Raw genomic sequence first — 26,167 nt, 5'->3', positions numbered from 1 at the left:
ATCATTCTCTGTAGATGCTCTGTGCTCTGGTCACCCTGGACCACTTCAGCATGCTCTCACACATGCTGTGTTCTTTTGTATCTCTGTGACTTTGCCTTTTCTGTTCCATCTGCTTGCAATGCTCTTCCCTAACTCACCGGCCTAGTGAACTCTTACTTACCCTTATATCACCTAATCTCTCTAGCCTCCCCAACACCTCTTTTGCTTGTTTGTTTGTTTGTTTGTTTGTTTTGAGATGGGGTCTTGCTCTGTCCTCAGGCTGGAGTGCAGTGGTGTGATCTTGGCTCACTGCAACCTCCGCCTCCCGGATTCAAGCGATTCTCCTCTCACAGCCTCCCAAGTAGCTGGGACTACAGGGACATGCCACTACGCCCAGCTAATTTTTGTGTTTTTCGTGAAGACGGGGTTTCACCATGTTGGACAGGATGGTCTCGTTCTCTTGACGTCATGATCCACCCGCCTAGGCCTCCCAAAGTGTTTCTTTCTTTCTTTCTTTTTTTTTTTTTTTGAGAAAGGGTCTTGCTCTGTCACCCAGGCTGGAGTGCAATGGTGCAATATTGGCTCACTGCAACCTCCACCTCCCAGGTTCCAGCAATTCTCCTGCCTCAGCCTCCCAAGTAGCTGGGGTTATAGGCGCTCGCCACCATGCCTGGCTAATTTTTGTATGTTTAGTAGAGACAGGGTTTCACCATGTTGGCCAGGCTGGTCTTGAACTCCTGATCTCAGGTAATCTGCTTTCCTTAGCCTCCGAAGTGCTGGGATTACAGGCGTGAGCCACTGCGCCCTGCCCTGACACCTCTTTACCTCCATGCCGATATATTTCATCGTCCTTTTCTTTTTCTTTCTTTTTTTTTTTTTTCTGAGACGGAGTCTCGTGCCCAGGCTGGAGTGCAGTGGCCGGATCTCAGCTCACTGCAAGCTCCACCTCCTGGGTTCACGCCACTCTCCTGCCTCAGCCTCCCGAATAGCTGGGACTACAGGCGCCTGCCAAATCGCCCAGCTATTTTTTTTCTATTTTTTAGTAGAGACGGGGTTTCACCGTGTTAGCCAGGATGGTCTCGATCTCCTGACCTCGTGATCCGCCCGTCTTGGCCTCCCAAAGTGCTGGGATTACAGGCTTGAGCCAGCGCGCCCGGCCTGTCCTTTTCTTAAGAGCGCTTAATTCTAGCACCTTGGATCAATGGTATGCGTTTGGGTTGAGGGTACTGGGAATAATTGTTTAGAATTATTGGAGCATGGTGGTATAAAAAATAGACCAAATTTTCATTGGTTTTGCTATTTTTTTTTTTTTTTGAGACGGAGTCTTGCTCTGTCACCCAGGCTGGAGTGCTGTGGCCGGATCTCAGCTCACTGCAAGCTCCGCCTCCCGGGTTCACGCCATTCTCCTGTCTCAGCCTCCGGAGTAGCTGGGACTACAGGCGCCGCCACGTCGCCCGGCTAGTTTTTTGTAGTTTTTAGTAGAGACGGGGTTTCACCGTGTTAGCCAGGATGGTCTCGATCTCCTGACCTCGTGATCCGCCCGTCTCGGCCTCCCAAAGTGCTGGGATTACAGGCTTGAGCCACCGCGCCCGGCCTTGTTATTATTTTTAAATGTCCTTCAGAGAATGCCCATATTGCCTGAGCTCAGCACAGGCCGCTGTCACCACCTGTCCCCTTGGTACACTATTGACTAGAAAATCGTTTGTTGACATTTTGCTTTCATCCTAAGATTTGAAGTCCTTAAGGCAGTCCCTGCGTCCTTTTCATTTGGGCATCCTCAGTACTCAGCGTGATGCCTGCCATGCAGCAGGTGCTGCCTCTAAGCACATCCTATAGTACCTAGAGGAGTCCCGCCCTATAGTCCCTGGGAGTTAGACTCAAAAGCAAAGGCCTTACCGAGGCCTACAGGGCGCTATCTGATACAGCCCCTTCTACTTCCTCCGCACCTACTCACTCTGCTCTACTCACCGTAGCCTTGTTGCTTGTGACTAGGCCCAACACACTCCTCCACAGGGCCTTCGTGCTGGCTCTTCTAGCTGCCTGGACCCAGACAACCACAGAGCTTGCTTCTTCCACTCTTTTAGGTCTTTGCTCATTTTCTCAGTGAGACCTCTCCTAAGCACCCTATTTAAAACTGCAAAGCTTTCACCCTTGCCCCAGCACTCCCTGTCCCCTTTCTTGTTTAATTCTTCTCCACAGCATGCGTCACCGTTGAACACACTATCCATTTTACTTATGATCTGCCTCTCCCCACCAGAATATCCACTCCATGGGGGCAGTCTGACACTGCACCCCCAGGATCCCTGGCTAACAGTTTCTGCCTCTGCCTGATCACTGAGGTCTGATGGGCTCCCTCTACTGCAGGCCAGACCTGGGGCTGGAGTGAAAGGGCAATTAATTGATTTAAGCCTACAGCCCTGGCATACTTCTTCTGAAGTCACAGGGGAATTCACATCACTCTGTGTGACCTCTGTCCTACCCCTTTTATGTGAGGGTGGTGAAAAGCACGTTGAAATGCAAAGGGTAGGTAGCCTGGGAGACTGACAGAAAATGCTATGCACATGTGGTTTTTATAATGAGATATACAGCTTGTACCCAGAGCCAAGAACATTTCACATGCTAAACCTTTCCAAAAGCAAAACAGCACAACTCCCAGGATAGTTTGGTAGGAAACGCCCATGTAGGGAGAGCCAGCAATATTTGGGAACTGAGCCTGGGATCTGGAATCCAGGTTTTTCTCTAATGACCTTTGCTCCTGTCATTCTGTCTCCCATAGGAGCATGTGCCCACCTGGCTTCAGAACACTCACATCTACAGCTGGCCCAAGAATAAAAAAAACATCCTGCTGCGGCTGCTGAGAGAGGAAGAGTATGTGGCTCCTCCACGGGGGCCTCTGCCCACCCTTCAGGTGGTTCCCTTGTGACACTGTTCATCCCCAGATCACCGAGGCTAGGCCATGTTTGGGGCCCTGTTCTGACAGCATTCCAGCTGAGGCTGGTCGGTAGCACTCCTGGCTGGTTTTTAATCTGTTCCTCCCCGAGAGGCCCTCTGGCCCCCAGGAAATCTGCTGTGCAGAGTTCTTCCCCGGAGACCTCCACACACCCTGGCTTTGAAGTAGAGTCTGCGGCTGCTCTGCATTCTCTGCTTTTAAAAAACCCATTGCAGGTGCCAGGGTCCCACATGTTCCTCCTGACAGTTTGATGTGTCCATTCTGGGCTGCTCAGTGCTTAGCAAGTAGATAATGCAAGGAATGTGGCAGCCAATGGAAATGACTACAGTCTCCTGTCACTTCAGGCTACTTTTATGAGTTAGCCAGATGCTTGTGTATCCTCAGACCAAACTGATTCATGTACAAATAATAAAATGTTTACTCTTTTGTAAGATTATGTTTTACTTATCTCAAAGGAGATAGATACATATAATTTATAATGATATGGTTGCTTCCAGGGACATCAACAAAGCTGCTTAGATATAATATTAGATAAATATAACAGACCACTCTGTATTAAAGGATTAAAGCCAGCTAGTTAAACAACCCTTTTGAACCATAATCATGGAAGCTTTATTCTTGCAATAAAGATTTTTAGGCTGGGCGCAGTGGCTCACACCTGTAATCCCAACACTTTGGGAAGCTGAGGCAGGCGGATGATTTGAGGTCAGGAGTTTGAGACCAGCCTGGCCACCATGTTGAAACCCCATCTCTGCTAAAAATCCAAAAAAGTTAGCTGGGCATGATGGTGTGCACCTGTAATCCCAGCTACTTGGGAGGCTGAGGCAGGAGAATAGCTTGAACCTGGGAGGTAGAGGTTGCAGTGAGCCGAGATCATGCCACTGCACTCTAGCTTGGGAGACAGAGCGAGACTCCATCTCAAACAAACAAACAAACAAACAAAAACACCCATTTTTAACAAAACAACTTTATATAGCATATAACCATGATTCTAAATAGTATGATTACGGTTCTCAGATCTGACTACATAGGTAAAAATATTTGCATATGTGTATGAAGTGACGAGGGATGTAGGCCAGAATTATAGTCTGTGTTCTAATTTTGGTTCTACCACCAATTAGCTGTGTGACCTTTAGCAAGTCCTTTCACTTTTCTTAGATTCCAGGGATTCATTTATAAAATGACGTGGACAAAAGCATCTCTAATCACTCTAAAAGATTTGAATTCTAAATTCTAAATATTCTTTTGAGGTGTGACTGAGTTTTCATTTTCATAATTATGTCTTTCAGAGGATAAATTTACATTTTCTTAACAGAGACATTTTCCTCTTCTTCTTTTTTTTTGAGACAGTCTCGCTCTGTCGTTCAAGCTGGAGTGCAGGGGCGCCATCTCGGCTCACTGCAACCTGTGCCTCCTGGGTTCAAGTGATTCTTCTGCCTCAACCTCCCGAGTAGCTGGGCCTACAGGTGCCTGCCACCATGCCCGGCTAATTTTTGTATTTTTAGTAGAGACGGGGTTTCATACTGGCCAGACTGGTCTCGAACTCCTGACCTTGTGATCCGCCCGCCTCGGCCTCCCAAAGTGCTGGGATTATAGGTGTGAGACACCATGCCCAGCCAACATATTCCTCTTTTAAAAAATATCTTCTCACACCTGTAAGCCCAGCACTTTGGGAGGCCGAGGCAGGTGGATCACAAGGTCAGGAGATCAAGACCATCCTGGCTAACACGGTGAAACCCCGTCTCTACTAAAAATAGAAAAAAATTAGCCGGGCATAGTGGCGGGCACCTGTAGTCCCAGCTACTGGGGAGGCTCAGACAGGAGAATGGTGTGAACCCGGGAGGCGGAGCTTGCAGTGAGCCGAGATCATGCCGCTGCACTCCAGCCTGGGTGACAGAGCGAGACTCCGTCTCAAAATAAATAAATAAATAAATCTTCAACAATACCTCGGGTTGATAATTTTGGATATCTATCTGTATCTATGTATCCTGTTTATCTGGTCTCCAGAAAAAGAACACATATACATATCCATATATAAAATATGTATACATGTATCAAATCTACATAAACTATAAAGGTGGGATGGCTTTAATTATGGTCCAAGCTACTAACCCAGTGAAGACTTTTTGGGGCTGAAAGCTGCTGCTTCCCCTTCTTTATCTACTAGCCTCTTAACAAGGCTCACTTGTGCTATAAGACAGTCCACCTTTTCTTTTTCTTTTTTTTTTTGAGACAGGGTCTCACTCTTTCCCAGGCTGCAGTGCAGTGACACAGTCTCAGCTCACTGAAGCTTTGACCTTGCTGGGCTCAGGTGATCTTCCTACTTCAGCCTCCCAAGTAGCTGGGACTATAGGTGTGCATCAACATGCTTGGTTAAGTTTTGTATTTTTTGTAGAGACAGGGTTTTACCATGTTGTCCAGGCTAGCCTCGAACTCCTGGGCTCAAGTGATTCACCTGTGTCAGCCTCCCGAAGTGCTGGGATTACAGACGGGAGCCGCCACACCCAGCCCAGTCCAACTCTTACATGTCAGCACAGGGGAAGGACAAATACTTGTCAACTATAAATAAGAAACATTGCTAATGCGCTGCAAAGAACAATAGTTTCATTTACTTTATAACTTAGATGTCTACTGGGCGAGACGAATGTCTTTGTTCTTTAATAGGAAAAGAGAAGAAAAACCAGCATAACATAAGTACTCATTTGTAAGACTTTATGACATGTAACATAAGTTCCGTAGTGTTGAGACTGGGTAGAACTGACTTTCTTATTTGGATAACCTGGAAAACACCCCAAACACAAATTTCAAGTCTTCTTTCTCTTTTTTCATTATCTTTTGTAGTCTGAGGTGACACCATCATTAAGGATTCGACACACATTTGTAAATAAAATGACATCAGCAATTACTCTGAAATGTTTCTAGCTTGCAAAGATTTAGGAATGTGACGTTATTAACCCTTCCTCCCTTCAGAGACCTGTCCTAAGCTCTGAGCCACTCATTCCTTCCACTCTTCCTACCCCACGAGGTTGATGAACAGTGGTCCCTGGTGTTCCACAAAGAGTCATTAAAGTGTTACAGCTGGTAGCACCGGTAGCAAAAAAACAAACAAAAAGTACACACAGACACACACACACACACACATACATACACACACACGCACTTGGCCAGGTGATGAAAGCTTGGCCCCTGAAATTGCTATGAGATCCAATGACCACCAACATCAAAGCACTTTTTTTTTTTTTTTTTGAGATGGAGTCTCACTCTGTCACCCAGGCTGGAGTGCAGTGGCACAATCACAGCTCACTGCAACCTCTGCCTCCTGGGTTCAAGTGATTTTCCTGCCTCAGCCTCTCGAGTAGCTGGGACTACAGGTGACTGCCACCACGCCCAGCTAATTTGTCTGTATTTTTAGCAGAGACGGGGTTTCACCGTGTTAGCCAGGACGGTCTCCATCTCCTGAGCTCGTGATCTGCCCGCCTCGGTCTCCCAAAGTGCTGGAATTACAGGCGTGAGCCACCGCGACTGGCCCATCAAAGGAATTGTAACAACTATTTGAGAGCACTGACAGTAAGATTAACACTTGGTTGATTTAGATGTTATGCTGGTCCTCAGGCATTCATCTTTAGATACTTTTTGGGGTGGAAGTGGGGTAGGGCTGACTTAGTAAAAATAACCTCTTGGCCCCAAGGCTTTATTCAGACCTACACTGATAGGAGGGGTGGGTTTGTGGAATGAAAGGTTAGGTTCTTATTTAATATTTAATGACTAATTTAGAATTTTAAATGTAATTTTTAATTTTAGTGACTGGTTTCAAATCTATTTTGACTTCTAGATTGTTCAAAGAGGTCTCAGTACATGGCTACAATCATAGCTACGAATAGCTCTTAGACTAGCTGTTTCTCAGCTCAGTGCTCAGAAAAATTATTGCTGTTGATACCGTTTTCTTTGTTTCCTGTTAAATAAATCACCTCTTTAAAGACAGAATTTTTCTCGGAGTCATCTCAGCAAGGGATGCAAGTTCTCCATTTTGAACATTCCACCCTAGTTTCATGATGTTTTGCCAAGAGCATTTTTCTTTACCCCAGCTGCTTCGTCAACTACCTCATCCACTTTGCCAAACACCCCATTGTCACCACCACCTTTGCCAAGTGGATTGCAAAGTCCTATGATCATGGGAAATGATCCAGAAAGAGTCTCTGAAAACACAGGATCTTTCTGTTTCTTCTTAATGAACCAGGAAGAATCAGTGAGACCCACCTCCTAGTGGCAAATGAAAAGAGAAGGAAGGTTACACTGTGGGAAAATACCACAGAGAAGAAATGCCTCTCATCCCAGAGAATTACGCACTATTTTTCAAGATAAATAGTTCTACTTTAGCCTACTAACCAAATAAACAACCACCACCAAAGGGGGAAAAACAGGAAGAAAGCACAAAAATCGATTAAATTATCAGATCATTTATTTCTGTTATAGAACTTTCAGTCTAGAAAGAGACCCTAGAAATCATATACCCCTGCAGCTTTGTTTTATACACAAGGAAAGCAGGGCCCAGAGCAGCCATGGCTTGTCTAAGTTCATCCTAGGACTAGAACCCGGATGTTCTGATTTCCAGACTGCAGACATTTATTTGATGAATCTAGAAAGCTTTCTGGTTTATCACAGTAGATGTGTTCAACAAATGACCTGCCTCCTGAGGAGATACTTCCCTCTCCGAGGGAAGAAGTACCTCCTTTCTCTAGTGACTGGAGGATTAAATGATCATGTTGCAACTTGTTCCGTTGGAAATTCTTTGGGGAATTAATTATTGCTGTGATTATATGAAGTATGACTTTTCTTGAAGTGGCTTGGCATATTTATCTTATACTGGTATTATACGAAACGGAGGCACAATATAAAAGGTCTTGACACTTGCCTGATGCTTACAGGCAAAGTCTGCTATTGGTCAGATCAACTTATGTATTTAGAGCCATGGTCTTGCTCTGCCACGCAGGCTGGAGTGCAGTGGCACGATCACGGCTTACTGAAGCTTCGACCTCCTGGGCTCAAGTGATCCCCCTGCCTCAGCCTCTTGAGTAGCTAGGACCAAAGTGCATGCCACCACAGCCAGTTTATTTTTAAACATTTTTGACTGGGCATGGTGGCTCACACTTGTAATCCCAGCACTTTGGGAGGTCAAGGTGGGCAGGTTGCCTGAGGTCAGGAGTTCGAGACCAGTGAAACCCTGTCTCTACTGAAAATATGAAAAAAATTAGCTGGGCGTGGTGGCACATGCCTGTAATCCCAGCTACTTGGGAGGTTGAGGCAGGGGAATTGCTTGAACCAGGGAGGTGGAGGTTGCAGTGAGCAGAGATCATGCTACTGCACTCCAGCCTGGGCGACAGAGCAAGACTTCGTCTCAAGAAAAAAAAAAATTATTTTGTAGAGACGGGGTCTCATTGTATTGCCCAGGCTTGTCTTGACCCCCTAGCTCAAACAATCCTCCCACCTTGGTCTCCCAAAGTGCTAGGATTACAGATGTGAGCCACCTCACCTGGCCCAGATCAGTTTCTTTTACTTGTATCTGGCCAATCTCCAAAACAAAACATCAACAATGAAAAAGGTTTCTAAATACTGTGATATTCATCTTCCTGTCATCACCATTCTTTTTTTTTTTTTTTTTTTTTTTTAAGACAGTCTCACTCTGTCACCCAGGCTGGAGTACAATAGTGCCGCGATCTCAACTTACTGCAGCCTCTGCCTCCCAGGTTCAAACGATTCTCCTGCCTCAGCCTCCCTAGTAGCTGGGACTACAGGCACCCACCATAAGCCCAGCTAAGTTTTGTACTTTTAGTATAGACTGCATTTCACCATATTGGTCAGGCTAGTCTCGAAATCCTAACTCCTGACCTCAAGTGATCTGCCTGCCTCAGCCTCCCAAAGTGCTGGGATTATAGGTATGAGCCACTATGTCCAGCCCTTCCTATCACAATTCTGATTCCACAAAAATGGCACTTCTTGGAATAATACTTAGCTGTTTGGAACATCTGCATTACCTTTCGGATATAGACATGAGAAATGTATGGTCATGCTGGCTCGCCTTTGCGGGGAGGCTGCACGAGGCACTTTAGCACACAAAGGAGCCTTGCTCAGTCAACACAGCTGGCATGCTGGGAGGTCTTGTGCCCGGGCAGGATAGCATGTTCCTAACTGCATATGACTTCTTCCATTTTCTATTGGAAAATGCTTTAGGACAGGATCACTTTCGAATAGGGTACTTGGTGGCAGGTGAGTGGTTTTTGCAGACCCTGGCAGTCATGTGTTGCCAACTCACTGTGTATTTGCTCCCAAATTCTTAGCCTCAAGCAAGTAGGTGGGATCTGTAAGAGGGACACTCAGTTTACTTTAGTTTTCTACTTAACTTTTCAAGGAACATACGAGCATGGGTCCAGGTTATAGGTATTGGGTGATTAGGAAGTGATATTTGAGGCTTTGCTAAACAAAGAAAGTCTTGGACCAAAGTGTACCTGGGCAGAGGTGACCATGTTCTGAGCCTGCCTGCTTTTTTTCTAGAAACTCTCTTATGGAAGGAGTAACTGCAGCCCCCAGATCTCCTAGGGCTTGTAAACGAAAACCATAAGGGCACACATTTCTTGTCCCTTGCCTGACCTCCCTTTGCTCCCTTCACCAGGAAGGCGCTGATGGAAATCGGCAGCTGGGGAGAAAGGGGAGAGGGAGGGAGCTAGCGCGAGAGAACTCATGCCTGATGGATCCCATTAGGCTTAGTGTGCAAAGCAAGTTGAGATGAAGTAGCTGCTCTGGTATGTATCCAAAACTGCTGTTCTATTTTTAGTCCCTCCCGCGTGCTTCTTAGCCTCGCATTGTATGCGCCTGGGCACCTGGATCAGCAGCAAAACATGGAACTGAGCCACTCGTTTGTAAAAGTGGAAGGCAGGAGGCCATTGATGCAGGGCTTGTTTATTGCTGACAGGGAAGAGGGACCTGGAATGTTAATGAGGATGGCTCTCTGAAGCATGCCTTCATGCTTAGCAAGGAGTTCAAAGGAGACGGCAGACTCAGTCCTGTGCCGAACAAATGTGAACCGTTGATAGAGGGAAGGAGAAATCAATTATGCTGTCGCAGGCTTCCATGTCATTGTGTTGCAGTTGTTAGAAAAGGTAGGACAAGGACCAGATCCCAAAAGGAAACAAAGCCACATGGCCTTGAAGTATAACGAGTTTGCCATGGCAACTGATGGAAATGAGCCTCCCGGGCACCGAGCAGGTGTGTTATCTTACAGAATAAACATACTTCTCTCACTCCCTGGTTTTTATAATAAAACCTGTGTTTGGATTACTTTCCCCTCCTCTTTGTTACCCAGAGAAGTTGGCTGTTGCTCAATTAGCCCAAGGCTCCGGTGAGGGAAATGTAATCAGTGTTATCAAAAGGGCTGCTTTTGAAAAGGCTGGTGCTAGACTTGGCTGCCAGCCTCATCACCGAGCAGCAGCTGGGCCGCAGGTACCTGCCTGGCCTTTACCACCTTCCAGGCGATGCCCTCCACTGCAAGTCACTTGTTCTTGCCTTCATTGAGGCGTAACAGTGAGGCCGGCTCTCACACTGGGCAGTGGTCAAAAGCTGCATTCTTCTCAGGAGAGGAGAAACAGGTTTACGTGAGGCTGGGACCAGACCAATTTTCAGCATCCTGTATTGTCTGGGCTATGGGCCAAGGGTTCCTTGAGTTCAGGGATTAACTGATTCTATCTTCCAATCTGTTGTTATCTACAAGGTTCGGTTACTCAGAAACTTGAAGAGAGCTGCTACTTTCCTGAGCTTTAAATTCCTCTCCAATGGGTTCTGGGGTGGTAGAGTCTCATGTCTGAAATGTACACAAAATGGGGAGATTTTATAAAATCCTCTCGAGTTAAAAAAGTTTACTTTTAATTTTTACAAGGCCAAAATAACAACAGTAAAGTTCAATAGCTGTATTTTCATTGCTCTCCTTTGTAATTAAAAAGTCCACTTTAGCTTCAAATTGATTTTCAAAATAAGATGCCCGTTCCCCATGGGCTCCTAGAACACAGATGGTTTCCAAACAAGGCTGTGGTAAAACCAATGACCTGCGGAGAAATTCTCCAGCCAGGGCCAGCCAGCTGAGGGCCACACGTCAAGCAGCGGCCTGTGCTCGGTAGCACTAAGAGCCCTCCTCTGCTTCTGCCTGTGTTCCTACTTCCCTCCAACCAGATGCCCGGCACCACCCCCCTTATCCCTCCATCGAGCCCTAGCCTCCTGATGAGGCCTCGGCTGCCCCTTCACACGTCACCTTACCTTTGACCCTAAGAAGAAAAAAATGTCTGTCTGAAGAACTAATTCCACCTACGGTGTCAGTGGTGAAAAGGGTTTCATGGGATAATCTTCCAAGCCAAAATAGTATCCCAAGGCTTAGGCACTAAGCCTCCCCACTCTTCTTCCTAACACAACCATCAGACCCTCACCCAGATCACACTTGCTCTTACTTTATATCCATGGTTCTAACAAGTGCACTTTTCTGTTTTTCTAACGCTTGGTAGGTTAGAAGTTGCCAGTTTAGCAGGACAATAGGGGAGAAGGGTTAGAGGACCAGCATCTTGATGGAAATGACAGCCGGCATTTTGACAAAGTGGTTTTGTCATGAAAATATTAATATTTTGAAGCACCCTGAAAAGCACTAGTAAATATTCAGCTTTTAAAAAAAATCACTAAGTAATGTTTGTAAAAGCAACCTTACATCTAATTTTCACCCAGGTCAAATCAAAACAGCCACATTAAAATGTCCAGCTTCACTGATTCAGATCATGTACTATAGCAATAAACACCCCTCAGAAGTCACTGATAACATCACAGCTTTCACAGCAAGTGACTGGTTTTAAAAACAATGTCTTTAATCATCTGGAAAAGGTTACATCATGTTTTCTCTATTTTGTTTAAGAAGGTCATTGTTCATCTCATTTACAAGGTTTCCTTAAGGTGAAGCCATTTGCTCATTCCATTCCTGGATGATACCCCTAATCCAAGCCAGGGCTTGGCTCAGCCTGCCCTACACAGGCCTTGTCGGGCCCTCAGTTCAAAGGAGAAGCTTAAGACTGAGGTCCTCCAGGCACCAAGTAAGGGGAGTATTTAGGGCATTTCATATTGGATCTAATAGGTGGCTGCGGAGTTCACTTCTGATGCTGTAAGGTGAGCTTAACAGGGGCATTCCAAAGTGGGTGGGCAGGTTCTTTCCATATTCAGGTTTTTAAAATTCAAGACTCTAAACTGGTACCATATACTTCGGGTACCAGCGTATTGTTATTATTTCAAAAGACACATGAGGCAGAAGTCCCTGACACCACAGTGTGAGCATGGGAGGTCTGGTTCCATCATGCCTAATAAAACTGTCATTCAAAAGCTAATCCCAGAAAGGCCGCAAGGTGAGAGTTCAGCAGCACCCACAGCAACTAACACATAGCAACCAGACTCCAACTACTCATTAAATGCCTACTGTGTGCAAGGAAATATGCTTGGCACGAAGATGAGTGACACACGCTCTTGCTCTCTAATTGCTTAAAATCTAGCTGGGGTGATATAACATCAACATGTGAAAAGGCCGTTAACAACCCAAGGCAGCATATAGTAAATGATAAGGAAGTGGGTCAGCTGGTCCCTTTTCTCTGCCCCTCACTGAGCTCACATGGATGCAGCTTCAAGGTCAGATCTTTAAAGAAGCAGGGACTGCTGAATTTTCCTAATAAACAAACCTGCTCACTTCCTCCTTCCCACACATACCCTTTAGATTATAATATTCAAAATCTCCATAAATCACCATGTAAATGCAATCAGAGATTAAGAGACAGAATGTAAAAATTTGGAAAAGTATGTAAAAGCACCACAGAATGTGCATATTAAACCAACAGATGATAACGCAGCCCACAGGGCACACATCACATCTTTCTAAAGAGCAGCCTAGAACCATTTCTCAAGAACGGCCAGACAACACTGCAGCAAATGGAGTGGTAAGGATGTGTGTTTTACATTGCAGACCGCACATCTGGAAAGGCAGATGTGGTCAGTGTTAGAACCAGCTGGGAGACAGCAAATGGATTTCTGTACTCTGCTAAGTAGGGTGTGGGAAATGTGTGAAGTTGAGTCCATCAGCTAAGTATACAAATAACTGAGTAAGAAATCAGAAAATGATAATTTGCTGGAATGGGCAAAGAAACTCTATGAATGAATATTGGCATTGTCCAAGTTCCCCAGACAAAATCTGTGGCAGAAAACACTGCTAGTCTGTGAGGTGTTTTCACGTTTCTCACTCACTCAGTGTAGCTACGGAACCAGACAAAGGTGGGCTTGAACCTCAGTTTACTTATTACAAGTTGGGTGACCTTACGCAAATTACTTCTCAGAATTTCAGCCAATGAAATGGGGACGACAGAACTGATTCCCACGGAGATAGTTAGAATAAGTTAAGATGAAGAATAGAAAGCTTCTAGAATAGTGTCTGGCATCTAGTAAATACTCGGTAAACGTTCCTTTCTTTCGTGCTCTTTCCTTCTTGTTTTCTATCCCACAGTTAATGATTATGGGGACTTTGACTATTACCTTATTTCCAAAAAGTTAAATAGCAAATCCTAACAACAACAAAAAAACTTTCATTTTAAAAAGAAAGCCTAGGAGAGGTCAACAGTATCAGTTTTAAGCTGAAAACCTCCATCCAGGTTTCAGGGGAGCTCATCAGCATGGTTTATTTTCTCAATAAGGCCTGGGAGAGGCCACAGCTGACTCACAGAACATTCAGAGCACCTGGAGATGTCTTGCCTCTAACATCCTGCTAAGCAGCAAAGCTCCTAGCAGCACTGGCTAGAATAATTAAAGGTATAACATCAAAATCTGCCAATGATGTTTGACTTTAAAGGAAACTTACTTAAGAGATTCACAATGGGGCTTCAAAAATAGGATAATGGATTCGAAAGTATTTTAAAAAGTAACTTGACAGTATTGTGTTCATATTATACTTATTTTTAAAAAGGAAGATTTGACTTCGGGTGGAACACTGCTAACCTCTCCTCTGGTTCTGCTTTTCCAGGAAATGAGGTATCACTGTCATCTCCAACACAGCCCACTCTGTGAGCTAGCCAAGAAGGAAAAGCCAAGAGGGTTGGTTGAGCAAACACTGAGACTGAAAGAGAGCCACTATGTTGACTAGTGTGTCTCACATCTCTTTTTCTTTAAAGGAAGAAAGTTCTCTTGAAACCCCTCCCCATGTTGACTTAAATAATTTTCATTATATGGTTCCTTAAATATGTACAAATATGTAGTAATTAGGTATAACTGTTTTATGCTTGTAGCTAACTAAAAACTCTACAAACACCAAAGGAAACCGTTCTAGAGATCTGTTGAACAACTATGTGAATATACTTAACACTACTGAACTATATACTTAAATTATCTCAATAATTTACCATCTTAATGGTAAATTTTGTTTTATGTCTTTTTACCACAATTTAAAAAACCACAAGAACAAATCAAATTTATAGATTAAGTGAAAACAAATCATCAAATTCAAATAAAAAAACATTAATTCAGTGTGAAAGTGGTAACATTTGCTGAAACTAAATAACGAATATTGGGTTTAATTATGATTTATACATATAATTATAAAAATATAATATGATGCTTTTATAGATTTTATTTCAATTGTTGACATATATTTGACATATTTATCAAGCATGATAGTCATCTGACTCATAATCATTATCATTATAATTTTTTCCCTCCTACAAGGTTATTCATTGGAAACCATCAGTTCATTGTTTTAATTGGCCCACTTAATTTAAAAATGACATTCTCCAAAATATAATATTGATAAATAATTTTGTTTTATTTTATTTTAATTAATTAATTTTTTTTTTCGAGATGGAGTTTTGCTCTTTTTGCCCATGTTGGAGTGCAATAGTGGGGTCTAGGCTCACTGCAACCTCCGCCTCCAGGCTTTAAGCAGTTCTCCTCCCTCAGCCTCCCAAGTAGCTGGGATTACAGGCACCCACTACCATGCCCAGCTAATTTTAGTAGAGACAGGGTTTCACCATGTTGGCCAGGCTGTTCTCGAACTCCTGACCTCAGATGATCTGCCTGCCTCAGCCTCCCAGAGCGCTGGCATTACAGGCATGAGCCACTGCGCCTGGCCTGATCAATAATTTTAAAAGAACTTTTAACAAAAGTTCTTCATGGAGGATATTTGTAAGTCGGTGTGTCACATAAACACAGAATCAAACCCAATATCCTGCTTATAATCTGAATAAAGTGACTGCTTTGCCTGGCTTCTTTTGAGTTCAGCCTGTGCTACCATGAGCCCTGTAATATTTCAATTTTCTCACTATGTTTCTCTGTTTGAACTACTGTAAAACTTGATTGGTGCTGGGTACCATGACTCACTTGGCCTTCACTTTACATGAATGCATCATTTGTGTACTAAATCAGCCCTGTTCTTTTCTCATTAGTCTATGACAGATTAGCATGTTTATTTTTATAATGGAAAGTCAAAATCAATTTATTAAATAAATGAAGAGACTAAACTCAGTTGCATCTTATCACTGAAAAAGAACAGTTTTAACTTTAAAACTGGTAAGGTAACTCAATGATTCTCTTTAAACAAAAAGCAAGATAGTTATTGTTATTTTGATGACAGGACATGCCAACATAATGACTACCAGACACATTAAAAGTTGAATATTCCCACATAAGTGATCGCATGGTACCAATTCAATTTTAAACACAAAGCACCAATTCAAAAAGCATGCAGTTTTCAAATGAACATCTCAGGTGAGCCAGATAAGTTTATACATTTTTATATAAGTTTTTAAAACGTTGTTGAAATGAAAACACAATGATGTTGCTTACAGCCACAGTCTCCTCCAGTGTAAGGAAAAGCTGGTATTACATACATAGATAGTAGATAGTACTTTTTGTTTGTTTGTTTTTGAGACAGGGTCTCACTCTGTCACCCAGGATGGAGCTGCAAACTCCTGGGCTCCAGCAATCGTCCTGCCTCAGCCTCCAGGGTAGCTGGGACTATAGGTGTGTGCCACCATGCCTGGCTTTTTTTCCTTTTTTTTTTTTGAGACAAGATCTTACTCTGTTGCCCAGGCTGAGTACAGTGGCATGATCATGGCCCACTGCAGCCTCAACTTCCTGGGCTCCAGGGATCCTCCCATTGGAGCCTTCCGAGTAGCTGGGAAAACAGACGTGCGCCACCACACCCTGCTAATTTTTTATTACTTGTAGAGACTGAGTGTATTAGTCTGTTCTTGCACTGCTATAAAGAACTACCTGAGACTGGGTAATTTGTAAAGAAAAGAGGTGTAATTGACTCACAGTTCCACAGGCTGCACAGGAAGCATGGCTGGGGAGGCCTTGGAAAACTTACAATCATGGCAGAAGGCAAAGAGGGATCAAGCATGTCTTACCTGGCTGGAGAAGGAGTAAAAGAGTGAAGGGTGACGTGCCATACACTTTTAAACAACCAGATCTCATGAGAACTCACTATCATGAGAACAGCAAGGGAGAAATCTGCCCCCATGATCCAATCACTTCCCATCAGGCCCCTCCTCCAACATTGGGGATTACAATTCAATATGAGATTTGGGTGGGGACACAAATACAAACCATATCACTGGGTCTCAATATGTTGCTGAGGCTGGTCTCTAACTCCTGGATGTAAGCGATCCTCCTGTCTTATTAACCCAAAGTGTTGGGATTACAGGCATGAGCCACCACACCCGGCCATAATTTTTTTGTATTTTTTTTTGTAGAAACAGGAGCTTGCTCTGTTATCCAGGCTGGTCTTGAACTCTGAGCCTCAAGCAACCCTCCTGCCTCAGTCTCCCAAAGTGCTGAGATTACAGGCATGAGCCACTGTGCCCAAGAAGGATGAAAGGGGTGTCCCTGAAGAGGGTCAGCATGGCTCAGAGTGCCAGAACAAAAGAGGACTGAGAGGATGGCTCAGTACAGAGTACTGGGGCCAGGTGGGTTGAAGGTGGGAGTGCAGGCCGGTATGGGGTTTCAGGGTCCACATGGGGTGAGGACAGTGGTTCTTGCAAAGCAATAACCGAGTGTGGGTTGAAGAGGGGTGGCTTGATGTGGAATGTTAGAGCCTAGGTGGGGTGAGGTAGGTGTCTGTATAGGAAAATGGCACAGCATAGGCTGTTACAGCCAAAGCAGATGTTCCATCTAACGATACAATAAGAACCCATAGTGTCGATTTTGTGGTAGTCTTGATAAGGACATATAACTTAATCATGAGAACACATCAGACAAAAGCAAATGGAGGGATAGTCTACAAAGCGACTGATCCGTATTCTTGAAGTGTTAAGGATATGAAAGTAAAGGAAAGACTGAGGAACTATTTCAGACTAAAGGAAAGATGACAAATAATTGCAATGTGTGGTTCTGAACTGGAATCCTTTGCTATAAATTATACATTATTGAGCAATGGAGAAACTTGACTGTGGTATGAAGATTAGACCACAATGTATCAATGTTAATTTTCCAATTTTGCTGTTTGTACTGGAGTTATGTAGGGGAATGTCTCTGTTGAAGAAATACTAAGATATTTGGGGATGATGGGGAAATCAAATTAACATCTTCCTTTCAAATGGTTCAGGGGAAAAGAAGGTCTTTGTACTTCACTTGCAACTTTTCTGAAAAATTGAGATTGTCTCAAAATGGACATTTTTTAAGTTTAATAAGAAGGGAGTATCATTAAGAGAACTGTAGTATAGTCACATGAATAAACGTTATGCACATATTAAAAATGTTTTGCGAAAATATTAATGATGGAATGTGTTGGGTTTTTTTTGAGGATAAAAATGTATGTATAAAGTATGATCAACTTATGCAGAAATATCTTGTAAAATAGTGAGAGTTCCCATATTGAGTACTTAGTATGGGCCAGATACTGGACAAAGCAATTTGTATATTTTATCTCATTTAAACTTCACCACAATCTTACCAGGCAGGCATTATTAGTTTCACGTTACAGATAAGGAATTTGAGGCACAGAGAGGGTAAGCAGCTTGGCCAGACTCTTAACTAGCCTGTTGTACTGCTAAGAATAAAGACTGGAAAAAAATGCCCAAAATGTTAATAGCAGTAGTTTCTGGGCAGTGGGACTACAAATGACTTTTAGATTCCCCTTTTGTAGTTTTCAGTATTTTCCAAAATATCCATATGGTACGTTGCTTTTGTAATTTGGGAAAAGAGAAAGTTGTTATTTTTAAAGGAAATCATTTGTTGTGGAACAAAGGTGTAAAAATATTCCAATTATTCAAAACCATACTGAGCAACCCAAAGTACTAACAGCAATGGTATCTCTTAATAGTGATACTAGTGGTTATTTCCATTTAAAATTTTTTCCTTCTATGTAATCAAGTTCCTATAATTCATTCATTCATTCAATAAATAGTTAGTGAGCATCTGCTTTTTTTTTATAAGAAGAAAAAAATTTTAAAGCAAAAAATGTGTAAGTCCAGAGTTGTACATTTTAATCAGAAGAGCAGGGAGGAAGGATATTATCCTTAGAAAAGTCTAGGCACTAAAATGTTACTAGCTGCTATGTGTCAGTGGTGAGTTAGTAGAAATTTCATCTTTTCTTTATACTTTTCCATGCTTCTCCAGTCTTCGGCAATATGTATTACATATATATTCTATTCATAGCTGTGACTCCGTTGCCAAGAAGAGTATCTGGCACATCGTAGGAACTCAAGAATATTTATTGAGTAGATGAATGCTTTTGAGTACAAATAGCCTCAAAACACAGTTTTTAAAAACAGCATTGACCTTTATTCATTCCTTTATGATACTTGGCAAACTTTACATTCAACCTATGATCTGCTATGCTAGAGAAGATGTAAGAGAAGGTCTAAGTGTGGTAGGGAGTTCTAGTTACTATTTACTGGCTAATGGTGATGGGGAAAGCCATGTTACAGGAAGGCAGGGTAAGCAGAAAGAGGGACATGCTATTCAGACAAACACCACAGTGTTGTTTTATTGTATGTATTAAGATTTCTATTCAACCTCTTTCCAGGAGAACTGGAGGTGACACATTACTATATGATACATTACTGAGGACAGATCTCACGCTGGAGGAGCTGGGTTTCCTGATACTGATATCTGAGTTTCACAGAGAAATAGAAGGGTGGAGTGAAGTTGGGATGACCCAGGCATAAGCTCCTACTTTGCTTATAATTATGAGGCTAATTTCTCTGGTTTTATAAATTAACTTGAATCATAAACCCTAAGAGAGACTAGATATGAGGCCAATATGGGGGTAGAAGTTCTTAGCTGGTGGATGAATCAAGTCAACTGCCCAGAATCCACATCTGCACTTGGCTATTCAACTCTACTTATTTACAGGGGAGTTTACATGCTATAGCGATACTGCCAAATTTGAAGATTCCCCAAGACCACACGAGGTAGTCCTTACATACATTCAAGGATTACTAGAAAAAATAAACCTTTGAAGTCATCCCTGAATCCTCCCTTTCTCTTACATCCTACCATCTAATACATTGGCAAATTCTGTTGCTCTACCTTCAAACTATATCCAGAATCTGACCACTACTTTCCTCTTACCTGACTTGGGTTATTGAAAAGCCTCTTACTACCCCTTGTTTCACTCCTTCGCCCTCTAGCATGCTTCCCACTCAGCAACCACAGGATCCTTTTAAAAACTAACTCATATCATGTCTTTATACAAAAACCTACAATGGCCACAGCCCTTACAAAAAAGCTGTCTGTGTTCCACAACACTCTGAGCTCATTTTCTATAGCCTTCCCCTTGCTCACTTCTGCTCACTGCACTCTAGGCACTTTGACTTCCTTGCTGTTCCTCAAATATGACAGGTACACTTTGCTCTTGCAGTTTCCTTTGCAGGAAGTTGCCCCCACCTCCATCCAAATGGCTCTCTCTCTTAGAATCTCTCTTCAAATATCACCTTATCAGAGAGAACTTTCCTGATCATCTACGTCCAATAGAAACCTCCTACCCAGACACAGTCTCCTTTACCTTGCTTTTTTTCTTCATAGAACTCATCACTGGGGACAGTTCTGTCCACCAAGTCTGTCTGATTTTCTTGAGCGCATGATATGATTGCACTACCTCACCTTTTGAAGTTGGGTGTAGTTGTGTGACTTGCTTTGGCCAGTGAAATGTTATAGAAGTGCCATGTGTCACTTTCAGGCATAAGCTTTAAGAGGTGGTGTATAATTTATCACTCTGTCTTCTCCATCTCCCACAAAGACAAGCCATACACTAGATGGGGGTTCTCTAGGTGGGTTGGGTCCCAGAGGGAAGGTGCTCCCAGAGCAGAGCCCCCAGCTGACTGGCAACGAACATGCAGTGTAAGTGAGAAATAAACTTGGTTGTTTGAAGCCACTGAGATATTGAGTTGTTTATTGCCACAAAATAACCTAGCCTATCCTGACTGACACACTCTCTGACATATTACCTACTTGTTGACCATCTCCCCTTACCCACCTCTAGATTGTAATCTCTATGATGGTAGGACTCTGTATGTTTACGGCCATGTCTCCAGTGCCTGGAACAGTGCCTGGCACATGGTAGGCATCCAATCGTATTTGTTGGTTAACCGAATGAAATAGGAAGATTTAACAATGGCAAGTGAATCTAATTCTGGGCTTAGCTAAAAAACGTTTATTCCACCTGATCTGAACATGAACAAAATGGGTCCTAATTCAAGATCAGAAGTGTGTCCGTTTATCTCACCAGACACAGTTTGAAAGCATGAATCGCCTATGGGTACATAACGCAGCTAGTCATGAAAGCACATAAAGTAGCTAAAGTTACAACACAAATGGAAATCTGGCATACTGCTGAGGGGACTCAGTGACAATCCATAAATAAAAAGCATTAACAATGTTTGTGTCAATGCTGAATGCTGATGTGGTTTCCTTTCCCTGTGTGGACATTAGCATTTGAAATGAACCAAGCTTCACAGGCCTGGGATTTTATCTGCCGCTATCATAAATCGGTGTATGAGTCCCTCTAAGGACTTTTGCAAAAGCAATGTGTGCTTTTGTGAGCTGCTTTCTTTTCACGTGCTTCCTCCTGGTATGCCAGAATTTGGATGGGGATAATGCATTTCCTGTATCATGTGGCACAGTACAAGGAAACCCATTGTATCCCTACAGAGGAAGAGTACATCTGTAAGTAGTGTTTAAGAGTGTACTGAAGGATCTTGTTAGGGTGACTTATTCTCCCAGTTCCATTTGGTTGATGAAGTGGATCACGTGACAGATGTGCATAATGAACTGCTTCACTTGCTGCCAGTGGGAAGCTCAACCTATAAAATGCAAAATCTCATGGAATCATTGAGGGCATAGCAAGCTGATCACATTAAGGGAGAAGCTGGCCTCATTTGGAGTTGTCATTTCTTATTGCTGTATACAATGCACCAGTGTTACTAGACCGCATTTACTTCCCTTCACCCAAACCACCCTTACTCCCATACCCCCAAAGTAACTGCCTTTCCAATTTGTTCCTAATTCAAACTGGAAAGGCAGTTATTTCTGCATACATTTCCTAAAGAGCAAACATTATGAAGATGTGCAAGTCATCATCCATTAAATGCACTTGCAAGGAGTCTTTATATTTTGTCCCTAGAAAAAGGAAACATATTACATCAGAGAACAGGATTGCTGGTTTTTTTATTCTTTCTCATCTCTTTTCCTCTCACCCCCTTCTATATTTCTTTTCTTTCCCTGTTCCATTAGCACATATATATATATATATATATATACTTTTTTTTGCCTTTATACTAATTGGTGATTCTCTAATGACTGCAATTGTGAAGCATATAATGTGTCCCCTATTTTCCATGGGTGGTACAGAACAGTGATGTTCAAGCCAAAAAATACAAGTTGACCAACTATTCCAGGAGTGGTCCAACTTGCAACTCACTGTGGATGCTCCTGGGTCACTAAGGAACAGATAATGAATGGAAAAATAAAAAGAAATAATGCAAACCCTAGTCCTAGATATGCAAATTCAGGTAATGATGAAAAAGGGTATAAGCCAATTCGATCCACTTCTACCATGGAGCGTCCATCTGTACTAGGCACTACGCTAGGCACTGCAGGGGGAGCTGAAAAGGCAGAGCACATGGCCTTTGCCATGAAAAGTTAGGGAATAAATGGTGGCATATGATGACATACCCAAATGCCATAACAGCTTCACAGATCATAGGGCTTTAGGTGGTCCCAGAGGAAAGATGTCAGTAAGAACTTAAATTGTCAGGAAAGGTTTTGGGCAGGAGGAGAAACTGAGCTAGACCCTGAGGGAAAGGTAGGTTTTAGATGCTGTCAAAAGAGTAAAATACTCTATTAAAGAGGTCAGTTGTGCATGACATCTTGACTGAATTCAGCTCTTTGGGGCAACTCACTCCATAGCCCCAGTTTCCCACCTAACCACACAGTTCAGCCACACAGGTCACCTAAGGAACATTTTAAAAAATATTCATCAGGTGTTAGTATCAGGCAATTAATCACAACATAAAGTACCAAGACATCACAGCTGTACACCTTAAATTGATCATGAAGACAGCAGAATTATTTTTCTTGTATACCAATGAGTGTCATGGATTAAATGTTGCTAAATTTCAGGAAAATAGAAAATATAATCTGGGAAATTAGAGCTTAATCTTCTAACAGCAACAAGAAAGTTTATGAGACTTCCTTTGGAGACTTTAAAGTATGTTAGATTTGGCTTTAGTGAGTTTAGAGAATTCTCCTTTGCAGACAGAAAGCTGGCTTTCGAGCACTATAGAAAGTTCAGTGGCACTTCAGCTACCTCATTCTGACTCTAAGGCTGGCCAGCAGCCACTGGTGAAAAATCCCTGGATCTTTTCTGCAGAGGAATGGCAAGGCCTGGCAGCAACTGTTGAGCTCACACAGACAGGAGTGACTTGTTCTCAGGATCAGCAGGGGTAGAGGTGAGAGGCAGCTCAAGGCCAAGTATTTGACTTTCTGACCCTTCTAGGAAAGTATAGCATTCTCTAATTTATTCCTAATTGGCACACTTTGCTGTGGTTTTCCTGGCCACGAGATGTGCCCTTTTAACCATTTCCTCTCAAAAAACCTTTGTTAGATTTGATCCAGGTTTTTCAATATCAAAATAGCTGCCACCTAAAACTTATTACCAAAAATGTCTCGTATTCCTGTTACATACCTCAATAACACAGCTTCTGAGGTTTTCAGCTTGCGGTTATTAGTCCTTGTGGTTGTGACAGGTGGAAAGAAAAAATAAAAGAGTTTATGAAAAATAGGAACACTTTTGGATCATCTTATTATTATTTTTTTTTTCTTGAGACAGAGTCTCACTCTGTTGCCAGACTGGAGTGCAATGGCGGGATCTCAGCTCACTGCAACCTCTGCCTCCCAGGTTCAAGTGATTCTTCTGCCTCAGCCTCCCGAGTAGCTGGGACTACAGGCATGCGCCATCACACCCAGCTAATTTTTGTATTTTTAGTAGAGATGGAGTTTCACCATGTTGGCCAGGATGGTCTTGATCTCTTGATCTCGTGATCTGCCCACCTTGGCCTCCCAAAGTGTTGGGATTACAGGCGTGAGCCACTGCGCCAGACCGGATCATCTTATTTTGAATGCTGTGAATACTTGAATGTGGGTGCACAAGCACATGGTTTGCACGTGCACACACATGTTCTCACATATCACCTATTTTACTGAAAAATATTATGATAGAAAATTTGATTATTTTAGTTTAAGTCCTGGTTTTAGTCTTTCAATGATGAGCACCTAAAAAGCATATGTTTGCAACTAGCTGAAAGTACAGCTAAGTGGTCTGCTTGAAATCTAAAATTGGACTGAGTCGATGATTCTACTAAGAGATGTTTTTCCCTCTGTTTTTATTCCCAAACATTGCTACCTTCACTTCCTGCAGGGGCTGAAGTCAAGGTAGACACTAGTCAAAGGTTAAGAACTCTTGAGGGATTCCTTCTGAAAAATCAGCACGTGAAAGGCAGCTGGTCCAGAAGTCAAAGACTCTTGGCTACAGCAATAGAATGTTAAAATCACAGAATAGTAAGAGAAATCTGGTTTCCTATCATTTAAAATGTCTATTGTTTCAACCTTAGCATTAGGGAAATCCAAAGAAATGAGTTAATAATTTTGCTTTTACAGCCTTTATATAAAGAAGAGAGTTTTGCTGGTATTCCTAGAAAGATGATGAAAATTAGGTGCTGAAATTTAGATGCCCTCTAAAAATGACTTAAAATAATTATATTTGTTAAATTGGGCAGCCCTGATTTTTTTTTTTGTTTTTTTTTGAGACGGAGTCTCGCTCTGTCTCCCAGGCTGGAGTGCAGTGGCGCGATCTCGGCTCACTGCAAGCTCCGCCTTCCGGGTTCACGCCATTCTCCTGCCTCAGCCTCCTGAGTAGCTGGGACTACAGGCGCCCGCCACTGCGCCCGGCTTTTTGTATTTTTAGTAGAGACGGGGTTTCACCGTGGTCTCGATCTCCTGACCTTGTGATCCGCCCGCCTCGGCCTCCCAAAGTGCTGGGATTACAGGCGTGAGCCACCGCGCCCAGCCTATGCAGCCCTGATACTGTATGCTGTATCAATCAACTTTCATTATTCTTTAATGACTTTTTGCAATTATTTTTTCTAAAACTTTGCAAACTTGACTTGTGTTCACCTTGCTTTGGAATGCTTTAAAGGGCATTTCGTCAAATAGCAGAGGGAAATGATAAATTATAAATGCCAAATCATATAGTAGTGATTTAGATAGCACCAGGGTAAAGTCGTAAGCAATAAAATAAAAAATTTCTCAATCAACCTCTGCGTTAGGAGCAAAAAATAAATAGCTGTCTGCATAATTAAAGAGAGACACATCAACAGGCTTCTTAATGTGCTAATGTGAGGGCTTTTTAAAAAACTTGAAATCATAAAGCCAAATACTGGAAATCGTTATCAGTTTAAGTAAAGAAGTTTTGTATTTATGAATGAGTATGAATTAATTTTATTCTAAGTGTCCTCTGGAAATACAGAAAGAAAAAAAAAAAAAAAACACCTCAGTCTCGATCTCTTAAGCATTTTGGGGGGTCAGGACAATGAATGAGATGAGTAAGTTTGCCTGGGTCTAAATTCTGCCTAAGTCCTTCCTAGCCATGTGCTCTCAGGCAAGTTACTTAACCTCTTTGGACCCGTTTCCTCAGTGTAAAATGGGGAATATAGTGGTTCCTATCGCATACGATTATTGTGAGGATTACAAATAAAGTGCTGAAAATAGAATCTAACAGAGTGAGCGCTCAATAAAAATGGGTGATATAATATCTTACAATTTCTCTGCCCCAACCTCTCTGGTGATTTCTCTTCTTCCTCTGAGTAAATGCCTTAGTCCTTATCAGGTCCTTTAAGGCCTCACACAAGCAGCCCTGTTTTCTCTGTCCTGATCTCGGACCACTTTCCCTGTCTCCCTCAGCTCTGGCACTCTGGCCTCCTTTCTGGGTGTTCCTCTGACACACTAGGCAATATGTGCAATAGCCCCTGCATCCAACCACCAGACAATGTTAGGGCAGGAAGAAATCAGCCAGTTCAACTTCCTAAAATTATAAACAGGGAGACGAACGCCTAGGAGGGATACAGGACTTGTCCATGGTCACAAAACTGGGACCAGGACCCTGGTTTTCTTGGTTCCTTAGTTCTTCATTATACCACACTATCTCTCTTGTCTTTGTCCAGAGTATGTGGATTAAGAAAAAAGCCATCTAGTAAAAGTTGTGAAGGCAACACAGGGGCCTGTAAAGACTGCAGGTGGGCCAGGTACAGTGACTCAGACCTGTAATCCTAGCACTTTGGGAGCCTGAGGCAGGTGAATCGCTTAAGCTCAGGAGTTCAAGGCCAGCCTGGGCAACATGGCAAAACTGTCTCTACAAAAAATACAAAAACTGGCCAGGCATGGTGGCATGCGCCTGTGATCCCAGCTACTTGAGAGGCTTGAGCCTGGGAGGTCGAGGCTGCAGTGAGCTGAGATCGTGGCACTGCACTCCAGCCTGGACTAGAGTGAGACCCTCTCTCTCAAAAAAAGACTGAAGGTTGGGAAAGGACAGCAACAGAAATAAATAGCAATCAGTTTAATGAGGTTGTTAGTAGCAGATATAGAAAAAATGTCAAAGGCACAAAAGATTATGATAATGGATTTGATAGGGCT

General features: G+C 42.9%; 1 protein-coding gene and 1 long non-coding RNA gene across 8 annotated transcripts in view; one reads left to right on the top strand and one right to left on the bottom strand.

Annotated features, from left to right (window-relative positions):
* TRAF3IP2 (TRAF3 interacting protein 2) overlaps positions 1 to 3,360 on the top strand; it is a 59,325-nt gene extending 55,965 nt beyond the window's left edge. For all 5 annotated transcript variants that reach the window (XM_030929599.1, XM_030929598.1, XM_010371652.2 and 2 more), the window contains one exon: positions 2,756 to 3,360. In XM_030929599.1, the coding sequence (XP_030785459.1) occupies positions 2,756 to 2,902 (147 nt within the window). In that variant the 3' untranslated portion in view covers positions 2,903 to 3,360. The remainder of the gene's footprint in view (positions 1 to 2,755) is intronic.
* LOC104668857 overlaps positions 1 to 26,167 on the bottom strand; it is a 123,059-nt gene that overhangs the window by 42,490 nt on the left and 54,402 nt on the right. The window lies entirely within an intron of this gene.

This window comes from Rhinopithecus roxellana, chromosome 4 (genome assembly GCF_007565055.1).
Source record: "Rhinopithecus roxellana isolate Shanxi Qingling chromosome 4, ASM756505v1, whole genome shotgun sequence".
Lineage (NCBI taxonomy): Eukaryota > Metazoa > Chordata > Mammalia > Primates > Cercopithecidae > Rhinopithecus > Rhinopithecus roxellana.
Note: the sequence above shows the minus strand (reverse complement) of the source record. Positions and strands in the feature narration are given on the sequence as shown.